A 27581-nucleotide genomic window follows, 5' to 3' on the forward strand; every position below is an offset into this window, starting at 1 on the left:
CCTCAGTTTCGTGTGGATGGGGCTCAGGGTTGGTCTGAGTGCCTTGTTGCACCACAGTCTCTGAAACATCTTTTTACTCATGATGGATTGGCTAGCGCCAGTGTCCAGTTCCATGGCTACGGGTAAACCATTCAGTTTGACATTTCGTCAAAAATGTGTGCACCCTGTGTACTTCAGCATCTGCCTCCTCTCTCTCAGGCTCGAAATTGCTTTGATCCACCATGGACCGATCTTCCTCTGCCATGTGGTGGTTAGCAGGTTTTGCAGAGCTTGCAGCTCGTCTGCAAGCTCGTTGGAGGTGCTCTTGCAAACATACCCTTTGAAGCGGCATGAATAGGCTGAATGGAAGCCTCCACAACGCCAACAAGGCGTGAATTGTCTTGCATTCATCCTTTGTTGCCGACTCTGAGTCATCTGGGTCACCTGAGACTTGCTGGCAGTTGCAGACTCGTGGTTTCTGCCCTGTACATTTCTGCTCGCAAACACAGTTCCAGTTAATTTATGAACATTGCTAGCACTTGTGTGCTGAGAGATTTACTTGGTGTTAACGCCTGTGCTATCGTAAAGGCCTTACTGAGAGTCGGTGTCTCTACAGTCAAACGTTTTCGTAGGATGGTATTGTGCCAATGCCCAGTACAAAAATGTCTCTGAGCATTTGCTCCAGGTAGCCATCAAACTCACATTGTCCTGCAAGTCGCTTTAGCTCGGCGACGTAGCTCGCCACTTCCTGACCTTCAGATCGCTGGCACGTGTAGAACCGATACCACGCCATCAGCACGCTCTCCCTCGGATTCAGATTCTCCCGAACCAGTGTACACAGCTCCTCATACGACTTATTTGTGGGTTTCATCAGAGCCAGAAGATTCTTCATGAGGCTGTAGGTCAGTGTCCTGCAGACTGTGAGGAGGACTGCTCTCCTTTTTGCAGCGCTTCCTTCTCCATCCAGCTCATTGGCTACAAAGTACTGGTCTAGCCGTTCGACATAGGCTTCCCAATCCTCACCCTCCAAGAACTTCTCCAGGATGCCCACAGTTTGCTGCATCTTTGCGTTGGATTCGTATACTCGTCGCCAGTTATTGTATTCCTAACATAGATGAGACTGCACACAGGGAGGTTAAAGTAACAGTGACCTCAGTCTTTATTAAGACACTCCAGAGTGAGGAACAGGCCTTAGGGGCTGTGATCCCTTGGGACTTCAGGGGATGCACTCCCTGGTGGTGGAACATGGGAGTGCATGCTTTACAGATACATAACAGAGAGTAGGCGGGGAAGTGAAGTTGAAGCCAAGATCAGATCAGCCATAATCTTATTGAATGGCGGAGCAGGCTCAAGGGGCCAAATGGCCGACTCCTGCTCCTATTTCTTTTGTTCTTATGTTCTTGCCTCCACCTGTATGCTATTGTGATACCGAATGTACAATCAATAAAATCATTCAGCAAATATTCTGTTTCTGGAGTCTCCTTTGCAAATTTGTTTTCACATAATTACTCCATTTTAAAATTCACCATATGCTATCTATTACCATCTCCTCCAGTCAGGAGAGGTCAGGACGTTGTAGCTCAGTAATTTTTGCATAGTCATTGTCAATCTTCAGATATGAGTCATAATTCAAACAAAAAATACTTTGTTGAATCTGATCATTTCAATACTTAACCACTAACTTTTCCTGGAAAGTATTTTGACCAACCAATGCAACTCATGTAGCATGAAGTTTAATATATTAATTCCATGCCCCATTTACTGGGTAGAATTATACTGATACAGACAAAACAAGGGTACACATTGTAACATCTGTTTTGTGATGTACTAACAAGGAAAATCATTATCATTGGTGCTGTTGGTACCAGGATGTAATGTTCAACCACCCAAACTGAGCTCAGTGAACCTGGACGGAATGAACGAGGACAGATTGTAGATTGTTTTTAGTCTGTTTGGATTAGTTGTAGATTTCACTACAGTTTTCGATGTTCATCAGATATAAATCTAAATGACAGTTGAGTATAAATTTGAAGCTAAGTCAAGTTTTCACTAGGATCGTGTGAATTGCTTTGCTTGAAGTTAGGAGATGGTATTGCATTATTATATACGTGTTCATTTTGCCCTGATTTGGATTCTTTATTCTTTTTTTGCATAAGATTTCACAGCGCAGCTGTTTCTTATTTGGTTGTTCGAATGGGAGTTCAAAATAAGCTGCCTTTAGTCTTGCCATCTGCAATTACTTTTCGTTTGTAAAATTGTTTTAGTGTGTGCTTTTTATTGGCTTCCACCATTGTTGCCAGTGTTCTTTCAGCTGTATATAAGCTGCTTTTATGTTGGTGCTTTCTTCGTTTGGATTCCAGGTAACAGTGTCCATAAACCGACATCTGAGATTTACATTATTAAATCTGGCTCCTTTATCCCAGGAACAAATTTATAGACACAACTTTTTTGTGGGTTTATGAGTCTGCCTCCAGGATAAGAACAAATGCCAGCAATTTGTTCACAATACCAGTTTGCTAAAGTCCAAATTAAAACAGCGCCAGTATAAAACTGGCTTTAATTTATAATACTGCCTGGACATGATGGACAATGCTGAGAAAGTGATTCTGACTTTCTCTCCTCACCTCTTCCCGTCCACCTCCCTTTCCAATGCCCCTCCCCTTAGAAAAATATATTCTGGCACTTCATAATTAATTAGAACATAAAGCCTAATCCCTAGAGGCTACTTTTCATGTCCATACATGTTCTGTAAACCAAATTCAGGAGGTTGATTCTTGTAGATGCTGGGTTTGCAGTAGCATCCATGTTGCAACTTGAATTATTATTAATTTAATCTTTAATTGCAGCTTTCTGTTTTTTGGGGTCTGGTCCAATCAAAATCTATAATAACAGAAGAGGGTTTTCTTGTGCTGTATTTGGTGCAGTTTTCTTGATCTCTGCTGCAGGTGACAATAAGAAGCTGGTTAAGAATGCTGGAGGACAATAACCTCATCAGCGAGAGTGAATGTAGAATGGCTGACAGCAATGTTAGTGCTGTAACAGAGGTTGTACTGCACGAGTGCATACAATCACTCACAGTAAATGATGTACTTGAATGTGATCTATTTATGTAATTAGAGCTGATCTCCACTAAGTAGATTTGATTGTGTCTCACTATCATCTTGATGACAACCTGCTATTGGCAGATTAAGTCAAAGCAGCTTTTGATGGATGATTTGAAAAGTCACAGCCAGTTTTGTTCAGCCACAGATCTGTATTCTGATCGTATAGCTGCGCATTATATAGGATGTGTATAATTTAATTAGTTTCAGTTTAAATCTAAAAGATAAGATGATTTATTTTCATTTCAAACTAAATTTGTAAATGTCAATTTAGCTTTGTTTTAATATAGATTGGAATTGCCCTGAAGTGCTATGTTTAACTTTACTTATGTGTGTGCATGGAAGTTCTCCCAGGTTGATGCTAATCCACTGCTGACATCTGCGATTTCTCCAAATGCGGGAAACTCGACTACATAATTTGTGATAGTGTTTGCGCTTTCACCTGAACTGTGAATTTTTTTTAAATGCCTTTTTGTTCTTGTATACAGGCAGTGAAGCTGACTTTAGTTCTTCCAGCAGCACAGGCAGCATCTCAGCACCTGAAGGTCTTATGTCCAGTGCAGGGAGCAAGCGGAGCTCGGCTTCTCGCAGGTAGGCCTTGCTTTCTTTTTAAAAACTAACGCGATGATCAGTGCATCACAGGTCTATTCGCATAGAAGAAGAAAATTAATCCTTGCAAAATTCAGTTAGAAACTCAGTTGTACAGCAAGCATCCATTTTCCCACTTTGCTTACAAACTAGTTGATGTGAAAATTTGGCTGCTTAATCGATGATTTGATAAAGGTTCTACATCGATAATTGCCTTCATTTTGATTGAAAAGTGAAATTAATATAAAAGGTCAGGTTATTTGTATGCTCCCCTTTTAGGACATCCTATACATACTGTATACTTTAACTTTGGGAGAGTTGACAAGTAATGTTATCCAAATCGAGCTAGTCAGAGTTGTACCAGAGTTTTGTTTGCTCTCTTTGTGTGGAACAGTGCCCAGCTTCTGCCATTTCCAATCTTAGTAGGGCATTTAGGAGGCTTAGTTCATAGGGAACTGTAGATGAAAACATCTGTCAGGCTCAGCTATCAGACTGCTTCCCTAGATGCTCTTTTTACAAAGTAACTTAGGAAAAACTTTGAAGTTTCTGCAATGAAACATTCCCCAAAGATTTTTTTCTTGAGTTAGTCTTTAGTTTATTGTTGTATTTTAGCATTTTGGGGGTAATTTTCAACTTGCTGCTGGAACTTAAAACTAGCGTTGCGGGTCAGGAAATCAAATGAAAATTGGGTGTTTTCTATAATGGATGGCTGATTGACAGTGCTCATTTGTCAACCGGGTGACGAGGTAAAAATTACCCTCTCTCTTTGTACAATGAGATTGATACAAATTTACTAATTTACCAAATACGGTAAGATATTCACACACATCTATAACCAGAGATTTTGCTATGGATTTTAAATTTCTTTTACTAGTTTTTAAATATATATCCAGCACTGATACTTTTTGCTGTGTGACATTTCGGTGGAGCTAAGATTAAAGTGATATATTCAGAAGTAAATTGATTATCTGTTATGTAGCAAATGTAATAAGTTAAGTATAAAGGACAGGGAATTTTGCCACTTAACTGTCAGTGTATCATAACTAACTAAAGACATGAGTATTCTAATAGGTGGAAACCAAAATGTGTAAGGCTTTGACAAGGTTATGTAGTTACTAAGGACTCAAATTTGCCCAGGAGTTGCTTTGTTTTTTTTTGAGCAACTTGATTTTTCTGGGGTATCTCAAAAATCCCCATTCTGCACATTTAATTTGCGCCAGTGTTAGTTAGGATTTTTTTTAAGTTTAGTTTTTTGTTCAAAAGGAGGCGTTACCAGCCACCTACGCCTGTTTTGGCCATTTAAGCCAGTTTGGACAGCTAATAGTTGCTCCAAACTAACTTAGGCCAGCGTATGTGGCCACTTGTGGACGCACAGAAAACCCTTGTGGACAGTTAAGAAATCAGCGCAGGTAGCCAGAGATGGGGGTGGAAGGGAAGCGGAGAGGACCTTGAAAAGCACTAAACATCTTCTCAACAACATTCATGAAGCATAAAAACCATCAATAATAATTTTTTTTAAAATAAATAAATAATAAAAAATAAAACTTAAGTCCTGCCTTCATACTCGGCCGGGGAAGTCAGCAGGCCGGGCCGGCCGGTGCAGGAGGCCACTCGGCCGGGAGAACTCACTGGTAGGAGTACGCATCGGCAGGCAGAAGAACCCAGAGAATGCACCGGCAGGCAGGAGAACTCACCGGCAAGCCCTTCGGTCAGGGCTGGGGCCGGGAGAACACACCGACAGGAGAACACACCGGCAAGCCCTTCGGTCAGGGCTGGGGCCGGGAGAACGTACCGACAGGAGAACGCACCGGCAAGCCTTCGGTCAGGGCTAGGGGCGGGAGAACGCACCGACAGGAGAACGCACCGGCAAGCCCTTCGGTCAGGGCTGGGGCCGGGAGAACACACCGACGGGAGAACACACCGGCAAGCCCTTCGGTCAGGGCTGGGGACGGGAGAACACACCGACAGGAGAACACACCGGCAAGCCCTTCGGCCAGGGCTAGGGGCGGGAGAACGTACCGACAGGAGAACACACCGGCAAGCCCTTCGGCCAGGGCTAGGGGCGGGAGAACACACCGACAGGAGAACGCACCGGCAAGCCTTCGGTCAGGGCTAGGGGCGGGAGAACACACCGACAGGAGAACGCACCGGCAAGCCCTTCGGCCAGGGCTAGGGGCGGGAGAACACACCGACAGGAGAACACACCGACAAGCCCTTTGGCCAGGGCTGGGGACGGGAGAACACACCGACAGGAGAACACACCGGCAAGCCCTTCGGTCAGGGCTAGGGCTGGGAGAACGCACCAGCAGGAGAATGCACCTATGCGTGGTTACCATGGCAACCTGATCTTTTTGGCACAGATCAAGGCTCCAATCCCCTCGAGTTAGGTCACGCCAAAATGAAGAGATCCCAAGGGGAAACTTACAACACTTTTTTTTGCGTACTTGGGCCACAAAAAATCGGGCTTAACTCTTCAACTACGCCAAAAAAATGCTTTGGGGAAAATTGAGCCCATTAATACAGTATTATGCAACTGATTGAAGATTTCAAGCCTTTTAAAAGTAAGCGCATACTTTTGAATTGCCTCTTAATTCCACACTTTTAGATGGGGAATTATCTGGACGTTTATGATGTACCCTGGTCAACAATTGTTACCCTGTTTTATATGTTTTAGAACTGCCATCAGTGGCTGCCTGGGAGCAGATATTATATCAAAAATGTACCCAAATGCGGCATTATGAACATTCATTCCAGTAACGACACAAATGGGAATGTAGGCTATTCATTATCCCATTCATTATGTCACCGAAGCTCTACTTAATCACCATCATCAATTAAATGGCAATTGCTGGGAATATACAACAGATCCATCAGTGTCTGTAATGAAAAAAGATGAATGATTTGAATGTTAACTTTAGTCAGAACACAACAACAGGCTGGATTTTAATGTCCAGAGTTGCTTGGAGCGGTGGGGGTGGGGTCCTATAGCATATGGGAAATCCGGAAATATTTTAAGCGTGACTGTCAGAGGCTTTTTAACTAAGCCACTTTATTATAATTTTCCTTCCGGGATTCCCATTCAATCAGCGGCCTGTGCATTATGTGGCCGCATGATGCAATCAGAACTCCAGTATATAAAGGGATAATCCAAACATGCAAGTTGAAGGCGTTGCAGTGGGCTATCAGAGAACTGGAAGTGTTGCAATGGAGTCGAGATGGGCAACGGCTGTGCACAGCTTCACGTACACCTCTTTGGATGTGCTGCTGGAGGCTGTGAGGAGCTGGAGAGAGATACTCTTCCCCAGAAATGGGAGGAAGAAGCCTGCTGCTGAGACAAAGAAGGCGTGGTTGGAGGTTTCGAAGGAGGTCAGCAACAGGAGCGTGGTGCAATCTCCTGGATTCAATGCAGAAAGTGGTTTAATGACCAAAGCAAGGCAGGAAAGGTAAGCACAGTGCCACATGAACCTACACCCTGCTATGTGCATTACCCCGTCCTGTCATTCTGCCTTCTCAAGCCTACTCCGTCATGTCACCCTTCACAGCCACTGGGCTTTCAGGTGCCGACCGATCCTTCGTTTTATATTCACTTCCTCACATCCCCATCTATCCAGCCACCACGACCACTCACCCTCATCCTTATGTAATGTCATGCCTCTCCCTCATAGTCACCATCACCAAATGCACTCCATCCATCGGATGATCACATATCATTACACTCACTCATATGTCTCTTCTTTCCATCCTTGCAGAAGAAGAGAACACAGAACAAAGGGAGAAGCAGAGAAGGTGCCACATAAAAAGTTGCTACTCACGATAAGGACTCATGGGGTTGGGGGTAATATATTAGCATGGATAGAGGATTGGTTAATGGACAGAAAATGGAATAAATGGATCATTTTCAGGTTGCCAGGCTGTAACTAGTGGGGTGCCTCAAGGATCAGTGCTGGGGCCTCAGCTATTTACAATCTATATTAATGACTTAATTAATATAGAAGGAACCGAGTGCTATGTATCCAAGTTTGCTGACAATATAAAGCTAGATGGGAAAGTAAGCTGTGAGGAGGACACAAAGAACCTGCAAAGGTATATAGACAGGTTAAGTGAGTGGGCAATAAGGTAGCAGGTGGCGTATAGTGTGGGGAAATGTGAGGGTATTCATTTTGGTAGGAAGTATAGAAACACAGAATACTTTTTAAATGGTGAGAAATTATTAAATGTTAGTGTTCAGAGAGAGTTAGGTGTCCTCGTACAGGAAACACAGTTAACATGCAGGTACAGCAAGCAATTAGGAAGGCAAATGGCATGTTGGCTTTTATTGCAAGGGGGTTGGAGTACAAGAGTAAGGAAGTCTTGCTACAGTTGTACAGGGCCTTGTGGAGACCACACCTGGAGTACTATGTACAGTTCTGGTCTCCTTCTCTGAGGAAGGATATACTTACCTGGGAGGCAGTGCAATGAATATTCAATAGATTCACTAGATTGGATGAGAGGGTTGTCCTATGAGGAGAGCTTAAGTAGATTGGGCCTATACTCTCTGGAGTTTAGAAGAACAAGAGGTGATCTCATTGAAACATACAAGATTCTAAGGGGGATTGACAGGGTAGATGCTGAGAGGTTGTTTCCACTGGCTGGAGAGTCTAGAACTAGGGGGCATAGTCTCAGGATAAGGGTCGGCCATTTAAGACAGATGAGAAGGAATTTTTTATCATGAATCTTTGGAATTATCTACCACAAAGGGCTCTGGATGTTGAATATACTCAAAGGATATGGGGATCGGGTGGGAAAGTAGAGTTGAGGGGGAAGATCAGCCATGATCTTACTGAATAGTGGAGTAGGATTGAGGGGCCGTATGGCCCACTACTGTTCCGAATTCTTATGTTCTTATAACTGGAGGGGGCCCTCCACAGATCATACAGCTGACAACTGCAGAGAAGGAGGCACTGGAGATCAGTGGAGTTATGGCACCCTAGCTGTCGGAAATGGGAAGTTCTCAGCTACCTGGTGACACAATTAAATAATAGCCACTCACCTGCTAGAGAGCGCTCTGTTATGTTGACTTGGTTTCAACAGTGAGTGAAATATGATCACTTTCATCATGATAATTTGCAACATTCTTACCTTGCCATGACTTATTCATGTATTTTATCTTCCACAGGGCCTTCAATCATGCAGCGGGAGTTGGTGGACGTGGCAGGCGATAGGTCTTCGGAGGAGCTGGGTCCTTCTGAGGGTGCACTGTCATGGAACTCATGCAGACCATGCATCAGCTCAGATACTCGCACTTCGATGGGACTAGTTAGACAGATAGTTGGGTTTTCACCTGGTGACTTACACTTCACTAGTGAGCAAGAGCAGATGGTGGTGACAGGGACAGCAGTGGAGAGTCCGTGTCGAAGGGCACAGCCCTCTCCAAGCTCTGCTCAGCTCGACAGGGATGCTGTACCTCGGGCACCTTCAATGAAGAGGCGAATCATTGAGCAGCAGCAGACAATGTGTGATGCACTGACAGGTCTTCAAAGCACACTCAACACAATTACAGAGAGATTGGAGGAGTCCACCTCAAGCATAAGGGGTTTGATATCGCAGGCTACTGATCGTAGAACCATAGAATGGTTACAGCACAGAACGAGGCCATTCGCCCATCGAGCCTGTGCCGGCTCTCTGCAAGAGCATTTCAGCTAGTCCCACTCCCCCATCCTTTCCCCGTACCCCAGCAGTTTATTTTACTTCGGGGACTTATCCGACCCCCTTTTGAAAGCCATGATTGAATCTGCCTCCACCACCCTTTCAGGCAGTGCATTCCAGATCATAACCACTCGTGGCGTAATAAAGTTTTTTCTCGTGTCGCCTTTGGTTCATTTGCCAATCATCTTAAGTCTGTGTCCTCTGGTTCTCGACCCTTCTGTCAATGGGATCAGTTTCTCTCTATTTACTCTGACTAGACCCCTCATGAATTTGAACAGATGATGATGCCTTCTTCCATGGATGGAATGGCCAGTGCCATGGTCGATCAAATGCTCCAATCACATGAGTCCATGCACGCCTTCAACATCACTGTGCAGACTCTGGATGCCACCTTGTCTGCTACCTTAAATAGGTTGACAGATACCTTAGCCTTGGCCTTACTGGGCTGCCCTGATCTGCACCGTGTTCTCCACCACAGTGGTAGCAGTAAAGTCTGGCTGGACCATGAGAGGGATGATGGCGAGAGGGATCATTGAGGTGGGCACTTTACTTAAAGCGCTTCTACCCATTGCCACCCCCTCCCCTCCACCCCTCAGTCAATAGCCCGACATGCTACCTCCTCTCCCGATGGCCGAGTCTGCCCCTGCACAGGTGCAGGTGGGTCGGTCTTTGGCAGGACCCTCATTGGCTCCAACACCCAAACACCCAGGGGACATCGGCTAAAAGCATCTCAGCAGTCAGAGCAGGGATCTGAGCAGCGTGCAGAAGCCACACAGGTTGCACCCCGTAGCAGTAGCAGAAAAAGAGTTCGGCTTTGTAGATGCACGTGAGTTTGTGAGAAAATGATGTTTTGATAAGCTTCTGCTCTTTATTGGGTTTTTTTTCCACCACTTTCCCATCTTGTCCATTCTTGGTTGCCTGATGGCGAGTGGTTTTCTAAATTGTCTGATGATGAATGTGAGGACATGAATTGATGGGGACCAATGGGATGTGCAAGGGGTGGTTGGTTGGTTGCAGGACTGCTTTGTGTCAGTGGCATTGTTGGGGGGGAGCAAGAAGAATGACATTCACATTTCCTTGTGATATGGGTCCACTGGTGCAGCCTAAGTGAACCTTGCATTAATAAGGGCATCCTGGGTAGAAATGTGAGCAGCTGGAGGCGCATTTCCCTCATCACCCTCCTACTTCTCCTCTTCGTCCTCCTCCCCTTCCGAATCGTCCAAAGATGGTCTGAGCTCTTCGCCTTGTTCCTCCCGCAGTTCTAAGGCTCGATGTTGTGCAGAGCGCAGCACACCACGACCATTCTGAACACCCCGACTCGTGTGTACTGAAGGGCGCCTCCAGATCTGTCCAGGTACCTGAAGCTCATCTTCATCATGCCAATGGTCTGTTCAATCACACATCTGGTGGTGATATGGCATTCATTGTCATGCTGTTGGGCTTCAGTGGTTAGGTTTTTAACAGGTGTCATGTGGCAAGTTTGCAGTGGGTATCCCTTGTCGCCTAGCAGTCACCCCTTAAATCAGCTTCTGGGTCTGAAGAGATCAGGGAGCTTGGACTGCTGCAGGACAAAAGCATCATGGCAGCTGCCCGGGAATCTTGCGTACACCTGCATAAACATCTCTTTGTGGTTGCACACCAGTTGCACAATGCTGGAGTGGAAGCCCTTGCGGTTGATGAATATTCCTGGTAGATCTGGGAGTGCTTGGTTTGCTACGTTTGTGCAGTTCATGATACCCTGCATCTGTGGGAAGCCAACCAGAGCCGCAAAGCCGAGCGCCCGCTCATTCTGTCTGGCATCATTGGTGGCAAAGTTGACATAAGTGCCGGTCCTAGCAAACAAGCCATTAGTCGCCTGTCTTATGCATTGTACGCAGCCAGCTGGGAAATCCTGCAAATGTCTCCAGCAGAATCCAAAGTTGAAGGCGGTGGTGACTTTGACGTGGGCCCAGCAGTGAGCAAGTCATCTTCTAGGAGGCGGCAGACATCTGCCACCACCTGGCATGACATCCTGAGACTACTGAGATACTGGTGATCAGACATGTCAAGGAAACTCTGCCTCTGCCTGTAGACCCTGTTTCGTGGGTATTGCCTCCTGCAAGCTGCACCTCTCTGGTGTTCCCCACTCTGCTGTCCCCTCTCTGCCTCTTCCCCCCCCCCTCTCTGCCGCTCCCCCTCTCTGCCTCTCCCACCCCTCTCTGCCTTCTCTCCCCCCCTTCTGCCTCTTCCCCTCCCCCCCCTCTGCCTCTCCCCCCCGCTGCCTCTCCCCCCCCCCCCCCCCCCCCTCTCTGCCGCTCCCCTCTTTCCTGTGGAGCTACAGGTCTGAGCACAGCAGGCTGCTGTGAGTGCTGTTGCTGGTCATCTTGGTCCTCATCTGAGGTCCATAAGAGGCAGCATAAGCAGCAGCCATCCTTATGTGATAGAACAAACCTCCAAAATGTAGAAAGTAAACTCTCAGCATAAGTCCTGTGAGCAAACATTTTCTCATTGGAGGTAAGAAAGCAGCTGTGAGTGCTGAGTATTTATTGGGATGTTTCCCTGAGATTGATTCAGCCCCTCAATTATCACTGTGTACTCGCCTTGCTTTCAGTGGCGAATTTCAGGAACTCTGGGAAACCCGTGGACCCGACGTTAAAGTCAAAAGTGTGTGTTAATATTGTTCTAATAGAGCAATTAACATATGGTAATTAACAACCCGCCTCTCCCAGGGGGTTGTGCGCGCACAGCCCAATACGCTCAAGGTATATGCAGAAGTCGGCGGGTTGGAGCCGGCTTCCCGACACGCTGACATTTTTCCCGGTTTTAACCTCCCACCTGCACCCAAACCCATACACTTTCAACTTAAAATTCAGCCCATAGGGTCTGCACCTGGCATATTACACTTTTCTCTTTATAGATGTTGATGGATCTGCTATGAATTTTCAGCTTTCTGTGTTTATCTCTGTTTATTAGTTAAATGGCTCCTCAGGATAACCAATATTTTCTGAAAGTGGATCTGTTTTGAAAATATCCAGGAAAGTTTTTTTTTAACAGCAAGACTTTTAAATACTGATTATTCTCATTTATATTTAAATGTAGAACTTCTCATTTAAAGCAATCCTAACATGCATCACTGGGTACTGCTGTTTTACAAATCTATCTTCTTGTTATCCTGCAAAATACATCAATTCAGCAATGCAGTAGTAGAATGGAGACATATTGCACTCTGTCTTTTGTCAACAGAATATGGCCACCTTGTTTTAACTTTCATAAAATATTTGCTCTTTCGACTATACAAAGATGTCATTGAACTAATTATGATTCCTAGGGAAAGTCTATTGTGTTGCATTGTATTGCAAGGGTGTTAGGGTACAAGTGTAAGGACGTCTTGCTACAATTGTGTAGGGCTTTGCTGAGACCACATCTGGAGTACTGTGCGCAGTTTTGGTCTCCTTATCAAAGGAAGGATATACTTGCCTTAGAGAGAGTGCAGTGAAAGTTCACTAGATTGATTCCTGGGATGAGAGGGTTGTCCTATAAGGAGTGATTGAGTAGATTGGGCCTATACTCTCTGGAGTTTAGAAGAATGAGAGGTGATTTCATTGAAAAATATAATATTCTGAGGGGGATTGATAGAGTAGATGCTGAGAGGTTTTTTTCCCCTGGCAGGAGTGTCTAGAACTAGGGGGCACAGTCTCAGGACAAGGGGGTTGGCTTTTTAAGACTGAGATGAGGAGGAGTTTCTTCACTCAGGGAGTTGTGAAGCTTTGGAATTCTCTACCTCAAAGGACTATGGATACTATCAAGGCTGAGATCGATAGATTTTTGAACTCTCGGGGAATCAAGGGATCGGAGGATCAGGCGGAACTGTGGAGCTGAGGCCGAAGATCAGCCATGATCTTACTGAATGGCAGAGCATGCTTGAGGGGGTATATGGCCTACTCCTGCTCCTAATTCTGATGTTCTTATTGTATTGTGTTGTGATTTTTTTTCGTTTTGTTGTAAAATTTGCTCTCAATAGTTTCTTCGAATAAATATATGTGTATTTGTGTGTGTTCTTTTTCAGTAAAGCAATATCAATTTTCTCTTACAGTAATATACGTATTTCCAGCATTGGAAAGGTTACTGATTGAGAGGGTATATTTTGTGGCTATGTGGCTTGCATTTGATCTACACTATAATAAGTTCTTTAAAAATGTTTCTTCTCAAATTGTCAGCCGCGGTATTCATGGAAGAAGTAGTACTTCTAGTGGCCACAAGCAAGCGGTGAGCCCAACTGTTGCTCGGGAGAAAGATCCAGTGTCAGCAGTGTATAGAAATACAGCCAACATTCGTGATATCTATGGAGCTTCATCTCGCAGCAGCAGCAGTAACTCTGGTTCGTACAAAGGCAGTGACAGCAGTCCAACTATCAGGTACAGCAAAGAAAGCTGGTAGGAATTGACAGAAGTATTGCCTTTCATTTTGCTGGTTAAAGTTCATACTGAATATTCTGTACTTGGCATTTGCATGTTTTATGCACAAATTTTGATCTAAGTATTCAAATTTGAATATTTTGGCTTAGATGAAAACCTTGACTAACCAATTTATATTTTAAATGCACATATTTCTTGAGTGAAGAGTACTATAATCATTCTAAAGCATGAAGCATGATTCTATTAACTCTCACTGCTAATTATGTTGCTTATTTTTACAAATAAAGTGAAAGGAAATATCCCATTGCTCCCAATATCAGGCAAGCCATCTTCAGACCATGACAGTCTAAGGTTTTCCAATTGTATATTTTGATCCCTTAGCAATTGAACTCAGTTTTTTTCACCCACATGGTCTATAGGAACTTGAAATAAAAACAGAAAATGCTAGAAATACTCAGCAAGTCAGGCAGCATCTGTGGAGAGAGAAACACGTTCTGGTTATCGACCTGCAACATTAACTCTCTTTTTCTCTCTCTACAAATGCTGTCTGACCTGCTGAGTATTTCCAGCATTTTCTGTTTTTATTTCAGATTTCCAGCATCTACAGTATTTTACTTTTGTTTATGGGAACTTTGCTCTCAGCGGGGAACACTTGCACTTGCCCACATACTTTCTATGGGGTTTTGCATATTACATTAGAGAGCCAAATAGTGCAGCGCCCTCTGCAGAGCACCTGGGACCTGTGTGAATAGGGAAAACAACTGTCTCCTTAAATAATCAGGTTGAAGAATCGTTAATGAGCTACGCAGAGTCTGAACCAGGAGGTGTCAGTTAGAATATTGAATTCTATGTCAAATCAGGTACAAAAGCAAAATAAAGAAAGATTGGATTAAGAGAAGGAAAAAAGACAGAAAGAAAAAGTATAAAAATGCTTTATTTACAATTTTTTCTTTTTTTTAAATCTCCATAAATAATTAAAATCTGAAAGAATGAGATTCCACACTTGATAACGTTAATTTTCAGTGCCAGAGAGATGGTTTGGGAGTAATTAAGACTTACCAACCCGTTAATAGTGGTACTTACACTGGAATGGATAAGTCCTAACATGTTCTGACGTGTTTCCATGTATTCGAATGGAGGATCAGATGGTGAGATACGACGATAGTGCAGATTTTGGTTGGGCAGGGCATCTCGGACAGCAACTTCCCGATTTCTGCGTTTAACTGCGCGTGTGCGATCATCGGAAGTTGCTGTCCGATTTCCATGTAAATAATGGTGAGCACTGTTAGCCTCACTGTTATTTCTACTGCAAAATCTGGCCCATCATTCCTGGCTACAATGTATTCAGAAAATATATGGAAGGACAAAAAGAATGTGTGGTGGCAGTATTGGCCAAGGATATTGTTACAGCACTGGAAAGTGATGATGCATTTGAGGTTTCTAAGACAGAATCTATTTGGTTAGAAATAAGGAACAATAGAGGAGCTATTCTGCTGCTGGGTGTATACTATAGGCCACCAAATAGTGGGAAGGGGATAGAGGAGCAAATTGTCAGAGAAATTACAGAAAAATGCAAGAACTATAGTGATAATGGGGGACTTCAATTATCCTAACATAGACTGGGAAAATAATAGTGTTAAGGTCAAAGACGGGGAGGAATTTCTGAAATGTGTACAAGAGAGATTTCTTGGTTAGTATCTTTCCAGCCCAACGAGGAAGGAAGTCGTTCTGGATCTGGTTATGGAGGAATGAAGTGGGACGAGTGAATCATGTTTCAGTGGGGGAGCATTTGGGAATCATTCAGTTTAGAGTAGTTATGGAAAACAACAAGGAATAATCAAATGTGAAAATACTCAACTGGACGAGGGTTAGTTTCAGTGAGACGAAAGGGGATCTGACCCAGGTGGCATGGAATCAAAGATTGGCAGGTAAAATAATAAATGAGCAATGAAGGGAAGCCTTCAAAGTGGAGATAGTTCAGGTCCAGACTAGACACATTCAGACGTGGGGAAAGGAAGGGCTTCCAAAGCTAGAGCTCCCGGAATGACTAAAGATATAGAGATTAAAATGAGACAAAAAAGTAGGCTGATGATAAAAGTCAGACTCATAATACAGTGGAGAACCAAGCTGAATACAAAAAGTACAGAGGAGAACTGAAAAAGGAAATAAGAGGGGCAAAGAACGTATATGAGAATAGATTAGCAGGTAACACAAAAGGGAACCCAAAAGTCTTATATAAACATAGAAATAGCAAAAGGATAGTCAAAGGAAGGGTGGGGCCGATTAGGGACAACAAGGAAATCTTCTTGTAGATGCAGAGTGCATGGCTGAGGTGTTAAATGAGTTCTCTGCATCTGTCTTCGCTAAAGAAGAGGATGTTGCCAATGTCACAGTAAAGGAGGAGGTTGTAGAGAAATTAGATAGGATAAAAATAGATAATGAGGAGGCACTTAAAAGGTTGGCAGTACTCAAAATGGAAAAGGGATGACGAAGAAACAGAAAACAGAGAGTAGTGGTGAACGGTTGTTTTTCAGACTGGAGGCAAGTATACAGTGGTGCTCCCCAGGGGTCAGTATTAGGACCACTCCTTTTGATATATATTAATGACCTGGACTTGGGTATACAGGGCATAAGTTAAAATTTTGCAGATGACACAAAACTCAAATATAGTAAACAGTGAGGAGGATAGTAACAGACTTTAGGAGGACATAGACAGACTGGTGAAATGGGCAGACACATGACAGCTACAATTTAATGCAGAGAAGTGTGAAGTGATTCATTTTGATAGGAAGAATGAGGAGAGGAAATATAAACTAAATTGTACCATTTTAAATTGGGTGTAGGAACAGAGAGACCTGGGGGCGTATGTACACAAATTTCTGAAGGTGGCAGGGCAAGTTCAGAAGGGTGGTATAAAAGCATGCAGGATCCTTGGCTTTATAAAAAGAGGCATAGAGTACAAAAGCAAGGAAGTTATGCTAAACCTTTATAAATCACTGGTTCGGCCCCAGCTGGAGTATTGTGTCCAAATTTGGGCACCACACATTAGGAAGGATGTGAAGGTCCTGGAGAGGTTGCAAAGGAAATTTACTAAAATGGTATCAGGGATGTGGGACATCGGTTGCATAGAGGGCCTGGGACATTGTGGCCCCGGGACATTGTGGCCCCCCCGACCTGCAAGAGAACAGCTCCGCAGGTTGGAAGATAAAAGAGCTGGAGCGTATTGTCATATACGTATACTCTGTGTATATACTATGCTGGTACCACTAGAGGGTGCAACTGTGGGAGATCCATGCAGGAGCTGTATAAAAGGCTGGTCACCATGCGGTGAAGGCACTCTGCAGTTACAATAAAGAGACTAAGGTCACAGCAGTTCAAGCACAGCACCAGGCCTCGTGGAGTTATTCTACAGATAAGTAGAGACTTATTAACTGGTGATGAGTACAGAGCATGGAGTTACACGCAGAGATGGCTGCCATTGGTAGTTTAGAAAATTTTACAGAGGGTGAAGCCTTTACTCGGGTTTCACTGGCCAGGTATCGCTTCTACACACACCGCCGCACCGAGGGCCAGGTTTTAGCAAAATATGTTGCAGACCTACGAAGGCTCGCGGAACCGTGCGAATTTGGCAAACTCCTCAACAATGTGTTGCGGGACGTTTCCGCAACGGGACGGGATGTGAAGCGGACCATCACCTTAAGCCAGGCATTCACGACTTCAACATTGAGATTCTCCCAGAATCAAAACTCACTGGCAAGTACTTTGCAGAAAATAACTCTTGATCAAAGAATTAGTCCGACTCAGAGTCAGCCAAGGGGTGTAAATGTGAATCATTTAACATACTGGCGTTGCGGAGATAACCATCGGGCCTGTCTGTGTCGATTCAGACACGATGTGTGCAAAGGCTGCGGCCAAAAGGGCCACCCACAGCGAATGTGCAAAAGAACTGCGACTCAAAACGTGGCAGAGGAGTTGGCAGGAGGTTTCCGATCCAGCAAGGATTATAAAGCAAAAGCTGGAGAGGCGACTCAGCCCGAGGAAGCAGTGCACGGGGTGCACACCTTCACTACCAAAAGTCCCCCCATGATGATGAAAGTCAAGATAAATGGCATTCCTGTTTCCATGGAGTTGGACACGGGGGCGAGTCAGTCACTTATGAGCCAGAAGGCATTTGAGAGGTTGTGGGGCAACAAAGAACAAAGACCCAAGCTGAGCCCGATTCAGACAAAGCTGCGCACTTACACCAAGGAACTGATCCCAGTTATCAGCAGTGTGAACGTAAAAGTATCCTATGATTGCTACTGTGGGTTGTACCAGGCGACGGGCCAATGCTGCTTGGCAGAAGCTGGATGGGGCAGATTCGGTGGAACTGGGAAGACGTCAAAGCAATATCTTCAGTGTACGATGCTTCCTGTGCTCAAGTGCTGAGCAAGTTCCCATCCTTATTTGAACCAGGCATTGGCAACTTCACAGGCGCCAAAGTGCAGATCCACTTGGTCCCCGAGGCACGGCCTGTTCAACACACGGCTCAAGCGGTCCCTTACATGATGAGGGAGAAAGTGGAGATCGAATTGGACAGACTTCAACGCGAGGGAATCATATCACCAGTCAAATTCAACAAGTGGGCCAGCCCAATTGTTCCGGTACTAAAGAGTGATGGCACGGTCAGAATCTGCGGCGACTACAAGGTCATTACAGGACCAGTACCCGCAACCCAAAGCCGATGATCTCTTTGCAACATTAGCAGGGGGAAAGGCGTTCACCAAGCTGGATCTAACCTCCGCTTACATGACCCAGGAGCTGGCTGAGTCGTCGAAAAAATTAACGTGCATTAACACACACCAGGGACTGTTTTTGTATCACAGGTGTCCGTTTGGGATCCGCTCGACTGCAGCCATCTTCCAAAGGAACATGGAGAGTCTGTTGAAATCGGTTCTACGTACGGTTGTATTTCAGGATGACATCCTAATCACTGGCCGCGACACCATCGAACACCTGCACAACCTGCAAGAGGTTTTAAGTCGACTAAACAGAGTCGGACTCCAGCTGAAACGATCCAAGTGTGTCTTCCTGGCACCAGAGGTAGAATTCCTGGGGAGGAAGATTACGGCAGACGGCATTAGGCCCACGGACTCGAAGACAGAGGCCATTAAGAATGCACCCAGACAACGAAATGTAACAGAGCTGCGCTCGTTCCTGGGACTCCTCAACTATTTCTTTCTTCCAGGGTTGAGCACCTTGCTCGAACCGTTGCACAAGTTGTTATGCAAGGGAGACGACTGTGTTTGGGGTCAAAATCAAGAGTCCGCCATCAAAAAGGCCAGAAACTTGCTGTATTCGAACAAGTTGCTTGTATTGTATGACCCAGGTAAAGGTCTAGTTTTAGCATGTGACATGTCGTAGTACGTTATCGGATGTGTTTTACAGCAAGCAAATGTAGCGGGCAAACTCCAACAGGTTGCATATGCATCTAGAAGTCTATCCAAGGCCAAAAGAGCCTACAGTATGGTCGAGAAGAGGCTTTGGCCTGTATCTATGGGGTAAAAAAAAAATGCACCAGTATTTGTTTGGACTCAGGTTCGAGTTAGAATCCGACCACAAGCCCCTAATCTCACTGTTTTCGGAAAGCAAAGGCATAAACACCAATGCTTCGTCGTGAATCCAAAGATGGGCACTAACACTGTTGGCCTATGATTATATGATCCGCCACAGGCCAGGCACTGAGAACTGCGCCGATGCTCTCAACCAGCTACCGTTGCCCACCACCGGGGTGGAAATGGTGCAGCCCGCAGACCTGTGCCTGGTCATGGACATCTTCGAAAGTGAAGGGTCACCCGTAACGGCCTGCCAGATCAGAACCTGGGCCAACCAGGACCCTGTGTTACGTCTTGTAAAAAGTTGCATCCTCAATGGGGGCTGGTCAGCGGTCCCAAGAGAAATGCAAGACGAGATAAAGCTATTTCACCACCGTAAAGACGAAATGTCCATCCAATCAGATTGCCTCTTATGGGGCAACCGCGTCGTCCTGCCAAAAAAAGGCAGGACAACCTTCATACACAACCTACACAGTGCCCACCCGGGCATAGTCATGATAAAGGCTATCGCCAGGTCCCACCTTTGGTGGCTCGGCATTGACTCGGACTAACACTTGCTCACAATTGAGCAATGCCCTCGGGGAGGCTCCACTTCGTCTGTGGTCCTGGCCCTCAAAACCATGGTCCAGGATCCATGTAGATTATGCGGGCCCCTTTATAGGAAAAATGTTCTTCATTGTAATGGATGTCTACCCTAAGTGGATCGAATGTGTAATAATGGCATCCAGCACGTCCACCACCACCATTGAAAGCCTCAGAGCCATGTTTGCCACCCATGACTTGCCCAACATTCTGGTCAGCGACAATGGTCCATGTTTCACCAGCTCGGAATTCAATGAATTCACGACCCGCAATGGCATCAAGCATGTCAGGTCTGCCCCATTCAAGCCTGCATCCAACGGCCAAGCGGAGCGGGCAGTCCAAACCGTAAAGCAGAGCTTGAAACGCGTCACGGAAGGCTCCTTACAAACCCGCCTATCCCGGGTGCTGATCAATTACAGGACATGACCCCCTCACTTACCGGGGTCCCCCCTGCAGAGTTACTAATGAAACGTGTACTCAAAACCAGGCTCTCCTTAGTCCACCCTGACCTCAAACGATCAGGTGGAAACCAGGCGTTATCGGCAAAACATGTACCATGATCGCGCGGCTGTATCACGCGACATCTCTGTAAACGATGTTTGTGCTGAATCACGGTCATGACCCCAAATGGGTCGCTGGCACTGTTTTAGCCAAGGAGGGGAATAGAGTGTTTGTTGTCAAACTATTTAACAGATAAACGTGCAGAAAGCATCTGGACCAGATCAAATTGCAATTTACAGGTAACCAGGAACTACCGGGAGAGGACCTTACCTTCAGCGATCCACCTACACACATCCAATCAGCAACAGACCCAGCTGCCAACCACGAGGATGATCCCACCATCTCTAACAGTCCAGTCAGACCAACAGCGCTGCAAGACAGCAGTGGCCTGACCAACTCACCCATGTAGGAAGTGACACTCAGACGATCAACCAGGGAGCGCAGAGTTCCGGATTGCCTCAACCTGCAACTAACTCGCATCAAAGACTTTGGGGGGGAATGTTATCATATATGTATAACCTGTGTATATACTATGCTGGTACCACTAGAGGGTGCAACTGTGGGAGGCCCAGGCAGGAGCTGTATAAAAGGCTGGTCACCACGCGGTGAAGGCACTCTGCAGTTACAATAAAGAGACTAAGGTCACAGCAGTTCAAGCACAGCACCAGGCCTCGTGGCGTTATTCTACAGATAAGTAGAAATAAGTACAAATAACTCCAGTGTGAGCTGCTCCAAGTATGCAATGATTTTGAGATGGGCGACTGGATGACATCATCAAAACCCTGGTCGCCATTTTGGAGCGTGGGCAGGAACATCGGCAGGGCCCAGTTACAGAGGAGTGAAAAGGTCGGGGTGGATGAGCGGCGAGTGTTTGTGGCGAGATGCGGTGAATGTTTATGGCGGAAGAGCGGTGCGAGATCGTGGCGGAGGTGCGACTGATGAGGGTACGGGGCCCAGAAGAGCCGAGGGCCCAGGGGCAGCATGGGCCAGCCTACACTGCAATATGTGTGCGCGCTAGGTCCGTGCAGTAGAGCAGGTCTCCAGTCCTGGTTAATCCTTGACACTGGATAAAGGTCTAGCTCTGTCAAGCCCGTGTGGTGGCTGGTGTGCAACGGTCACGACATGTTTAAAAAAAATTCACGCACAGGCATCTTCCACCCCCTCAATTGGAGTTCAGGACTGGAACATCGGGTCTTTCATCAAAACACCTGTGAACCCGTGGAAGCAAGTCATCCTCGTTCGAGGAACCGCCTATGATGATGATGAGAGAGACTGGAGAATCTGGGTTTGTTATGCTTAGAGCAGAGGTTAAAGAGAGATTTAATAGAGGTGTTCAAAATCAAAAACGGCTTTGATAGAGCAAATAAGGAGAAACTGTTTCCAGTAGCAGGGATCGGTAACCAGAGGACACATCGAAGGTAATTGGCACAAGAAGCAGAGGCAAGATGAGGAGTGAGTTGTTAGGATCGGGACTACACTGCCTGAAAAGGTGGTGGAAGCAGATTCAGTCATAACTTTCAAAAGGAAATTGGTTAAGTAAGAGCAGGGGAATAGGACTAATTGGATAGCTCAGGAATTGGACTAATTGGATAATTCTTCCAAAGAGCTGGCACTGGCACGATGGGCCGAATGGTCTCCTGCGCTGTTTCATTTTATGATTTGATGTGACATATGTAGTCACAACTCTTTCTGTCATTGTAGTTGACCAACAATGACTTAAAATGCTGAGGCACCAAACATTTGAGAGGGAAATACTCTATGAAATGGACTTCAAATTCCTTATATTGTAAAATCTAAAATTAACTGAGCTAATTGTCTAAATTCTAGGTTGTAAATGAATTACAAGGAGTTAGTATATGAGTGAGAAGATTACTACTTAAGCAATGGCATGGTAGAGCACTTGATGTATGAATCATTAAAGATCATTACTGCTTTTTTCCTTCATTTTAAGCATCCTCCATAAACTGTAAGAGTGCAATCTAACTTGATTGGCTTAGGAAAACCAGATGCTTAGCACATACATTAAGTGTTGTGATGTTACAGATTGATGATATTGCATGTTTTCTCCTGTTCTCGTGTTGTATAAAACCCTAAGTTTATGGCTGTTCATTTATTTACAGCTACAGTTGTGTTCTGGACTACAGGTTGAGCATCTGAAATCCAGAGTTACAAAATTTGGAATGTTGTGGAATCTGGACACCGGGCTGACCCGTGGTGGGGTCGTTCGGAATCTGGAAAATGTTCCGAAATCCGGACATTCTTTTAAACCGATTACCGCTGCAAGGAGGAAAAACACCCCCAAAAATTCACAAAACATTCACAAAACCCTTACCTACTAAATCGCTGAAAAGGAATTCAAAAATAAAAACTTGAAATTACCTTTTTTCGCAGGTCTTCAATGCAGGTTTTTCCCGGCCACCGACCCTCTGCCACCGATTCTCCACTCCGCTGACCCCCTCATTCCGCCGACTCTCCGCCCCACCGACCCCCCGCTGCTGACCCTCCACTCCGCTGACTCCCTCTCCGCGACTCTGCCGCCCCACCGACCCCTCACTCCTCCGACCCTCTGCCACCGATTCTCCACTCCGCTGACCCCCTCATTCCGCCGACTCTCCGCCCCACCGACCCCCCGCTGCCGACCCTCCACTCCGCCGACCCGCTGCTCTGCCGACCCCCCCGCTCTTGATCCCCTGTTGCGCTGACCTCCCGCTCTGCCGCCGTCACCCCCCGCCCCTTACCTTGGCCCAGGCATTTCTGGTTTCGGGACATCGGAAAAATGTTCCAAAATCCAGAAATACCCGAAATCCAGAACGGCCTCGGTCCTGAGGTTTCCAGATGCTCTACCTGTACTTGCTTTGGACTTCTCATTGAAGGATTGGCAAAAGCTTCCCATTTCTCCTCCGGTGTAGGCTAGGTCAGATGACATTTGCAGCCATACAGGTTTCTTCTATTTCCTTCATCCGATCTGGGGGTTTTTTTCACCTGGGAATCCAACCGTGAACACCCATCAATGTCAACAAAACGGAAATATCCCTATTTGTACACACATCTGAATAAAATCAGAAACTAAAGCACATTGTTTAGGTAATGTACCCAGAAGAATGTCTAGTAGCTATAAACACAAAAGATATTTCTAAATCAATAGATAAGAGTGTCATTAAAAGTTTCTCAGATTCAACTTTCTACAGGCAAAACTATCAGAACGAGATGCTGCCCTTTGGCCTTTCCGCAGTGCTTAGGGTTTCTACCACATGTTTGTCCCATAGTTCCAGAATATTTCATGATATTGGACCCCCATGTCTCATATCTCAACAATTGGTTTGCCAATAAACCCTTTCTCGTAAATAGGCACGCACAGCTGTCCAGCAGATACTCCGTAGAGCTCAGAAGCTGAACATCATAGGCAGCTCAGAGAAGCCCTAGTTACAATCCACACCAAACAAAGGGGGTAAATTTCCATGGGTGTTCTCCTAATTATCCACTGCAACTTCTGCGGAAGAGTCATGGAAACCCCAGAAAAATGGTGTAAATACTGTTTACGCCAAGACACAGAGTTTCCATGGCTTTTCCACTGATGCTACGGTGAATGAGTGGAGAAACTACCTGAAAGTGCATCCCTAGTGTTTTTGGGAGTATAATTCTGAACGACATCAGCTGGTCAGCAGGCAGATAGGTCCAAAGGAGGACCGATCATGGAGGGGGGCAAGCCCGAGGTGGCAATGTCCCACTGTATTGTTTTGGAGCCTGGAAAATAATTCCTTTTGCTTGTGTTTTTCAGGTCAGGTAGGAGACCATATACTGCACTGCCTATCTGCCCTGTCATGATAACATTTATGTATGCATGTTAGGCATATGGTTTCCCCAGAAGTAATCAAACTAGGCTTTGCTGCTTTGATTTGTGGAGGATAAAGATCATTTGAAGATTGGGGAAGACCCTACAACCTAAGCTGTCTGTCTTTAGATAGCTAATATTCAGAAATTTTATTTTGCTGTTTTTATAGGTGTGATTTAAAATTAACATGACAGTCACGTCAGCAGAATGATCAAGAGATGCCAATAGAGAACAGTCGTAATAGCAATGCAAGTTGTGAATTAAAATGATGGCGCTGTGATAGCCAAAATATTACCATTAGATCACTTCCTAAATAGTGGCTATTGTATAAAAATCAATAGGAAATCATAGAATCATACAGAAGGAGGCCATTTGGCCCATCGTGCCTGTGCCGGCTCTTTGAAAGAGCTATCCAATTAGTCCCACTCACCAGTTGTTTCCCCATAGCCTTGAAATGGGAATCAGTTTTTTTTATATTCTAACATAAGCACATGTTTTTAACCTGTTATAACTGACATTTGATGTCAACATGCTTATCACTAAATGATCAAGCTGAAATACTGGTTTTAGGGACACAAATGGAAACGTGTGAATGAGGAAGAAATAATTTTATATAACACCTCAAATAGACTTCTGTTTGACTTCATATCATATCTAGAGACAAAAAATCTCAAACAGTGTTAATTAATGTGTGTAAGGAAGGTCTGGGTTGTATAGTGTGCTAGATACTGATCTTTCACCTGTGAATCTAGGTGAGCCCAGACTAATGGCATGACATTTGCTTCTCTTTTTTTTAAATTAAGAACTAGTTGGTTTATTAGCAAACGGTTTAACAATCACACTACACATTACCAGCTCAACTATTTTAGTTGTGCACTTTAAACAAATGCCCCCTGAAAGGGAGGGGTCACACTCCAAAATAAATTTTTTTTCCAGTGCTTTTTTTTTTGGGGGGGCGCTGTTTAGGGCACTAAAAACAGAAATTATACAAGTGCCCCCTGCCTAAAAGGGGGGGGCACTAAAACCGGCAAATTAAACTTTAAACTTAAATGATCAAATTAAAATTTGGTTGCCGGGGGTGATGATGCACTCCAGTCCCTTCGGCGCCCACCTCTCGCGGAAGGCCACGAGCGTACCGGTGGACACTGCGTGCTCCATCTCCAGGGACTAGGATGCAACATTTGCTTCTCTTTGTTTGCTGAAAGAGCCTCATGTGAAATGAGTTTACTCAGTCTCAATCCAATTCCTTATGGACAAGGGCCCAGAGCACAAAATTGCCCATAATTGGAAGTATTTGATAATCTCATTGAGATAGCTAGTGTGGAAGTGAGAACATAAGAACATAAGAATTAGGAACAAGAGTAGGCCATCTAGCCCCTCGAGCCTGCTCCGCCACTCAACAAGATCATGGCTGATCTGGTTGTGGACTCAGCTCCACTTACCCACCCGCTCCCCATAACCCTTAATTCCCTTATTGGTTAAAAATCTATCTATCTATGATTTGAATACATTCAATGAGCTAGCCTCAACTGCTTCCCTGGGCAGAGAATTCCACAGATTCACAATCCTCTGGGAGAAGAAATTCCTTCTCAACTCGGTTTTAAATTGGTTCCCTGGTATTTTGAGGCTGTGCCCCCTAGTTCTAGTCTCACCGACCAGTGGAAAAACCTCTCTGCCTCTATCTTGTCTATCCCTTTCATTATTTTAAATGTTTCGATAAGATCACCCCTCATCCTTCAGAACTCCAACGAGTGAAGACCCAGTCTACTCAATCTATCATCATAAGTTAACCCCCTCATCTCCGGAATCAGCCTAGTGAATCGTCTCTGTACCCCCTCCAAAGCTAGTATATCCTTCCTTAAGTAAGGTGACCAAAACTGCACTCAGTACTCCAGGTGCGGCCTCACCAATACCCTGTACAGTTGCAGCAGGACCTCCCTGCTTTTGTACTCGATCACTCTCGCAATGAAGGCCAACATTCCATTCGCCTTCCTGATTACCTGCAAACTAACTTTTTGGGATTCATGCACAAGGACCCCCAGGTCCCTCTGCACTGCAGTATTCTGTAATTTCTCCCCATTCAAATAATATTCCCTTTTACTGTTTTTTTTTCCAAGGTGGATGACCTCACATTTTCCGACATTGTATTCCATCTGCCAAACCTTAGCCCATTCGCTTAACCTATCTAAATCTCTTTGCAGCCTCTCTCTGTCCTCGACACAACCCGCTTTCCCACTAATCTTTGTGTCATCTGCAAATTTTGTTACACTACACTCTGTCCCCTCTTCCAGGTCATTTATTTATATTGTAGACAGTTGTGGTCCCAGCACCGATCCCTGTGGCACACCACTAACCACCGATTTCCAACCCGAAAAGGACCCATTTATCCCGACTCTCTGCTTTCTGTTAGCCAGCCAATTCTCTATCCATGCTAATACATTTCCTCTGACTCCGCATACCTTTATCTTCTGCAGTAACCTTTTGTGTGGCACCTTATCGAATGCCTTTTGGAAATATAATACACCACATCCATCGGTACACCTCTATCCACCGTGCTCGTTATATCCTCAAAGAATTCCAGTAAATTAGTTAAAAAATGATTTCCCCTTCATGAATCCATGTTGTGTCTGCTTGATTGCACTATTCCTATCTAGATGTCCCACTATTTCTTCCTTAATGATAGCTTCAAGCATTTTCCCCACTACAGATGTTAAACTAACCGGCCTATAGTTACCTGCCTTTTATCTGCCCCCTTTTTTAAACAGAGGTGTTACATTAGCTGCTTTCCAATCCGATGGTACCCCCCCAGAGTCCAGCGAATGTTGGTAGATTATAATGAATGCATCTGCTATAACTTCCGCCATCTCTTTTAATACCCTGGGATGCATTTCATCAGGACCAGGGGACTTGTCTATCTTGACTCCCATTAGCCTGTCCAGCACTACCCCCTAGTGATAGTGATTGTCTCAAGGTCCTCCCTTCCCACATTCCCGTGACCAGCAATTTTTGGCATGGTTTTTGTGTCTTCCACTGTGAAGACCGAAGCAAAATAATTGTTTAAGGTCTCAGCCGTTTCCACATTTCCCATTATTAAATCCCCCTTCTCATCTTCTAAGGGACCAACATTTACTTTAGTCACTCTTTTCCGTTTTATATATCGGTAAAAGCATTTACTATCTGTTTTTATGTTTTGCGCAAGTTTACTTTCGTAATCTATCTTTCCTTTCTTTATTGCTTTCTTAGTCATTCTTTGCTGTCGTTTAAAATTTTCCCAATCTTCCAGTTTCCCACTAACCTTGGCCACCTTATACGCATTGGTTTTTAA

General features: G+C 45.0%; 1 protein-coding gene across 6 annotated transcripts in view; it reads left to right on the forward strand.

The window, feature by feature from the left end:
* The window catches only part of LOC139273762 (syntabulin-like), a 97807-nt gene that overhangs the window by 46291 nt on the left and 23935 nt on the right, over positions 1 to 27581 (forward strand). For all 6 annotated transcript variants that reach the window (XM_070890842.1, XM_070890871.1, XM_070890825.1 and 3 more), the window contains exons 4-5: positions 3569 to 3671; positions 13550 to 13747. In XM_070890842.1, the coding sequence (XP_070746943.1) occupies positions 3569 to 3671; positions 13550 to 13747 (301 nt within the window). The remainder of the gene's footprint in view (positions 1 to 3568; positions 3672 to 13549; positions 13748 to 27581) is intronic.

Source organism: Pristiophorus japonicus, chromosome 1 (genome assembly GCF_044704955.1).
Source record: "Pristiophorus japonicus isolate sPriJap1 chromosome 1, sPriJap1.hap1, whole genome shotgun sequence".
Lineage (NCBI taxonomy): Eukaryota > Metazoa > Chordata > Chondrichthyes > Pristiophoridae > Pristiophorus > Pristiophorus japonicus.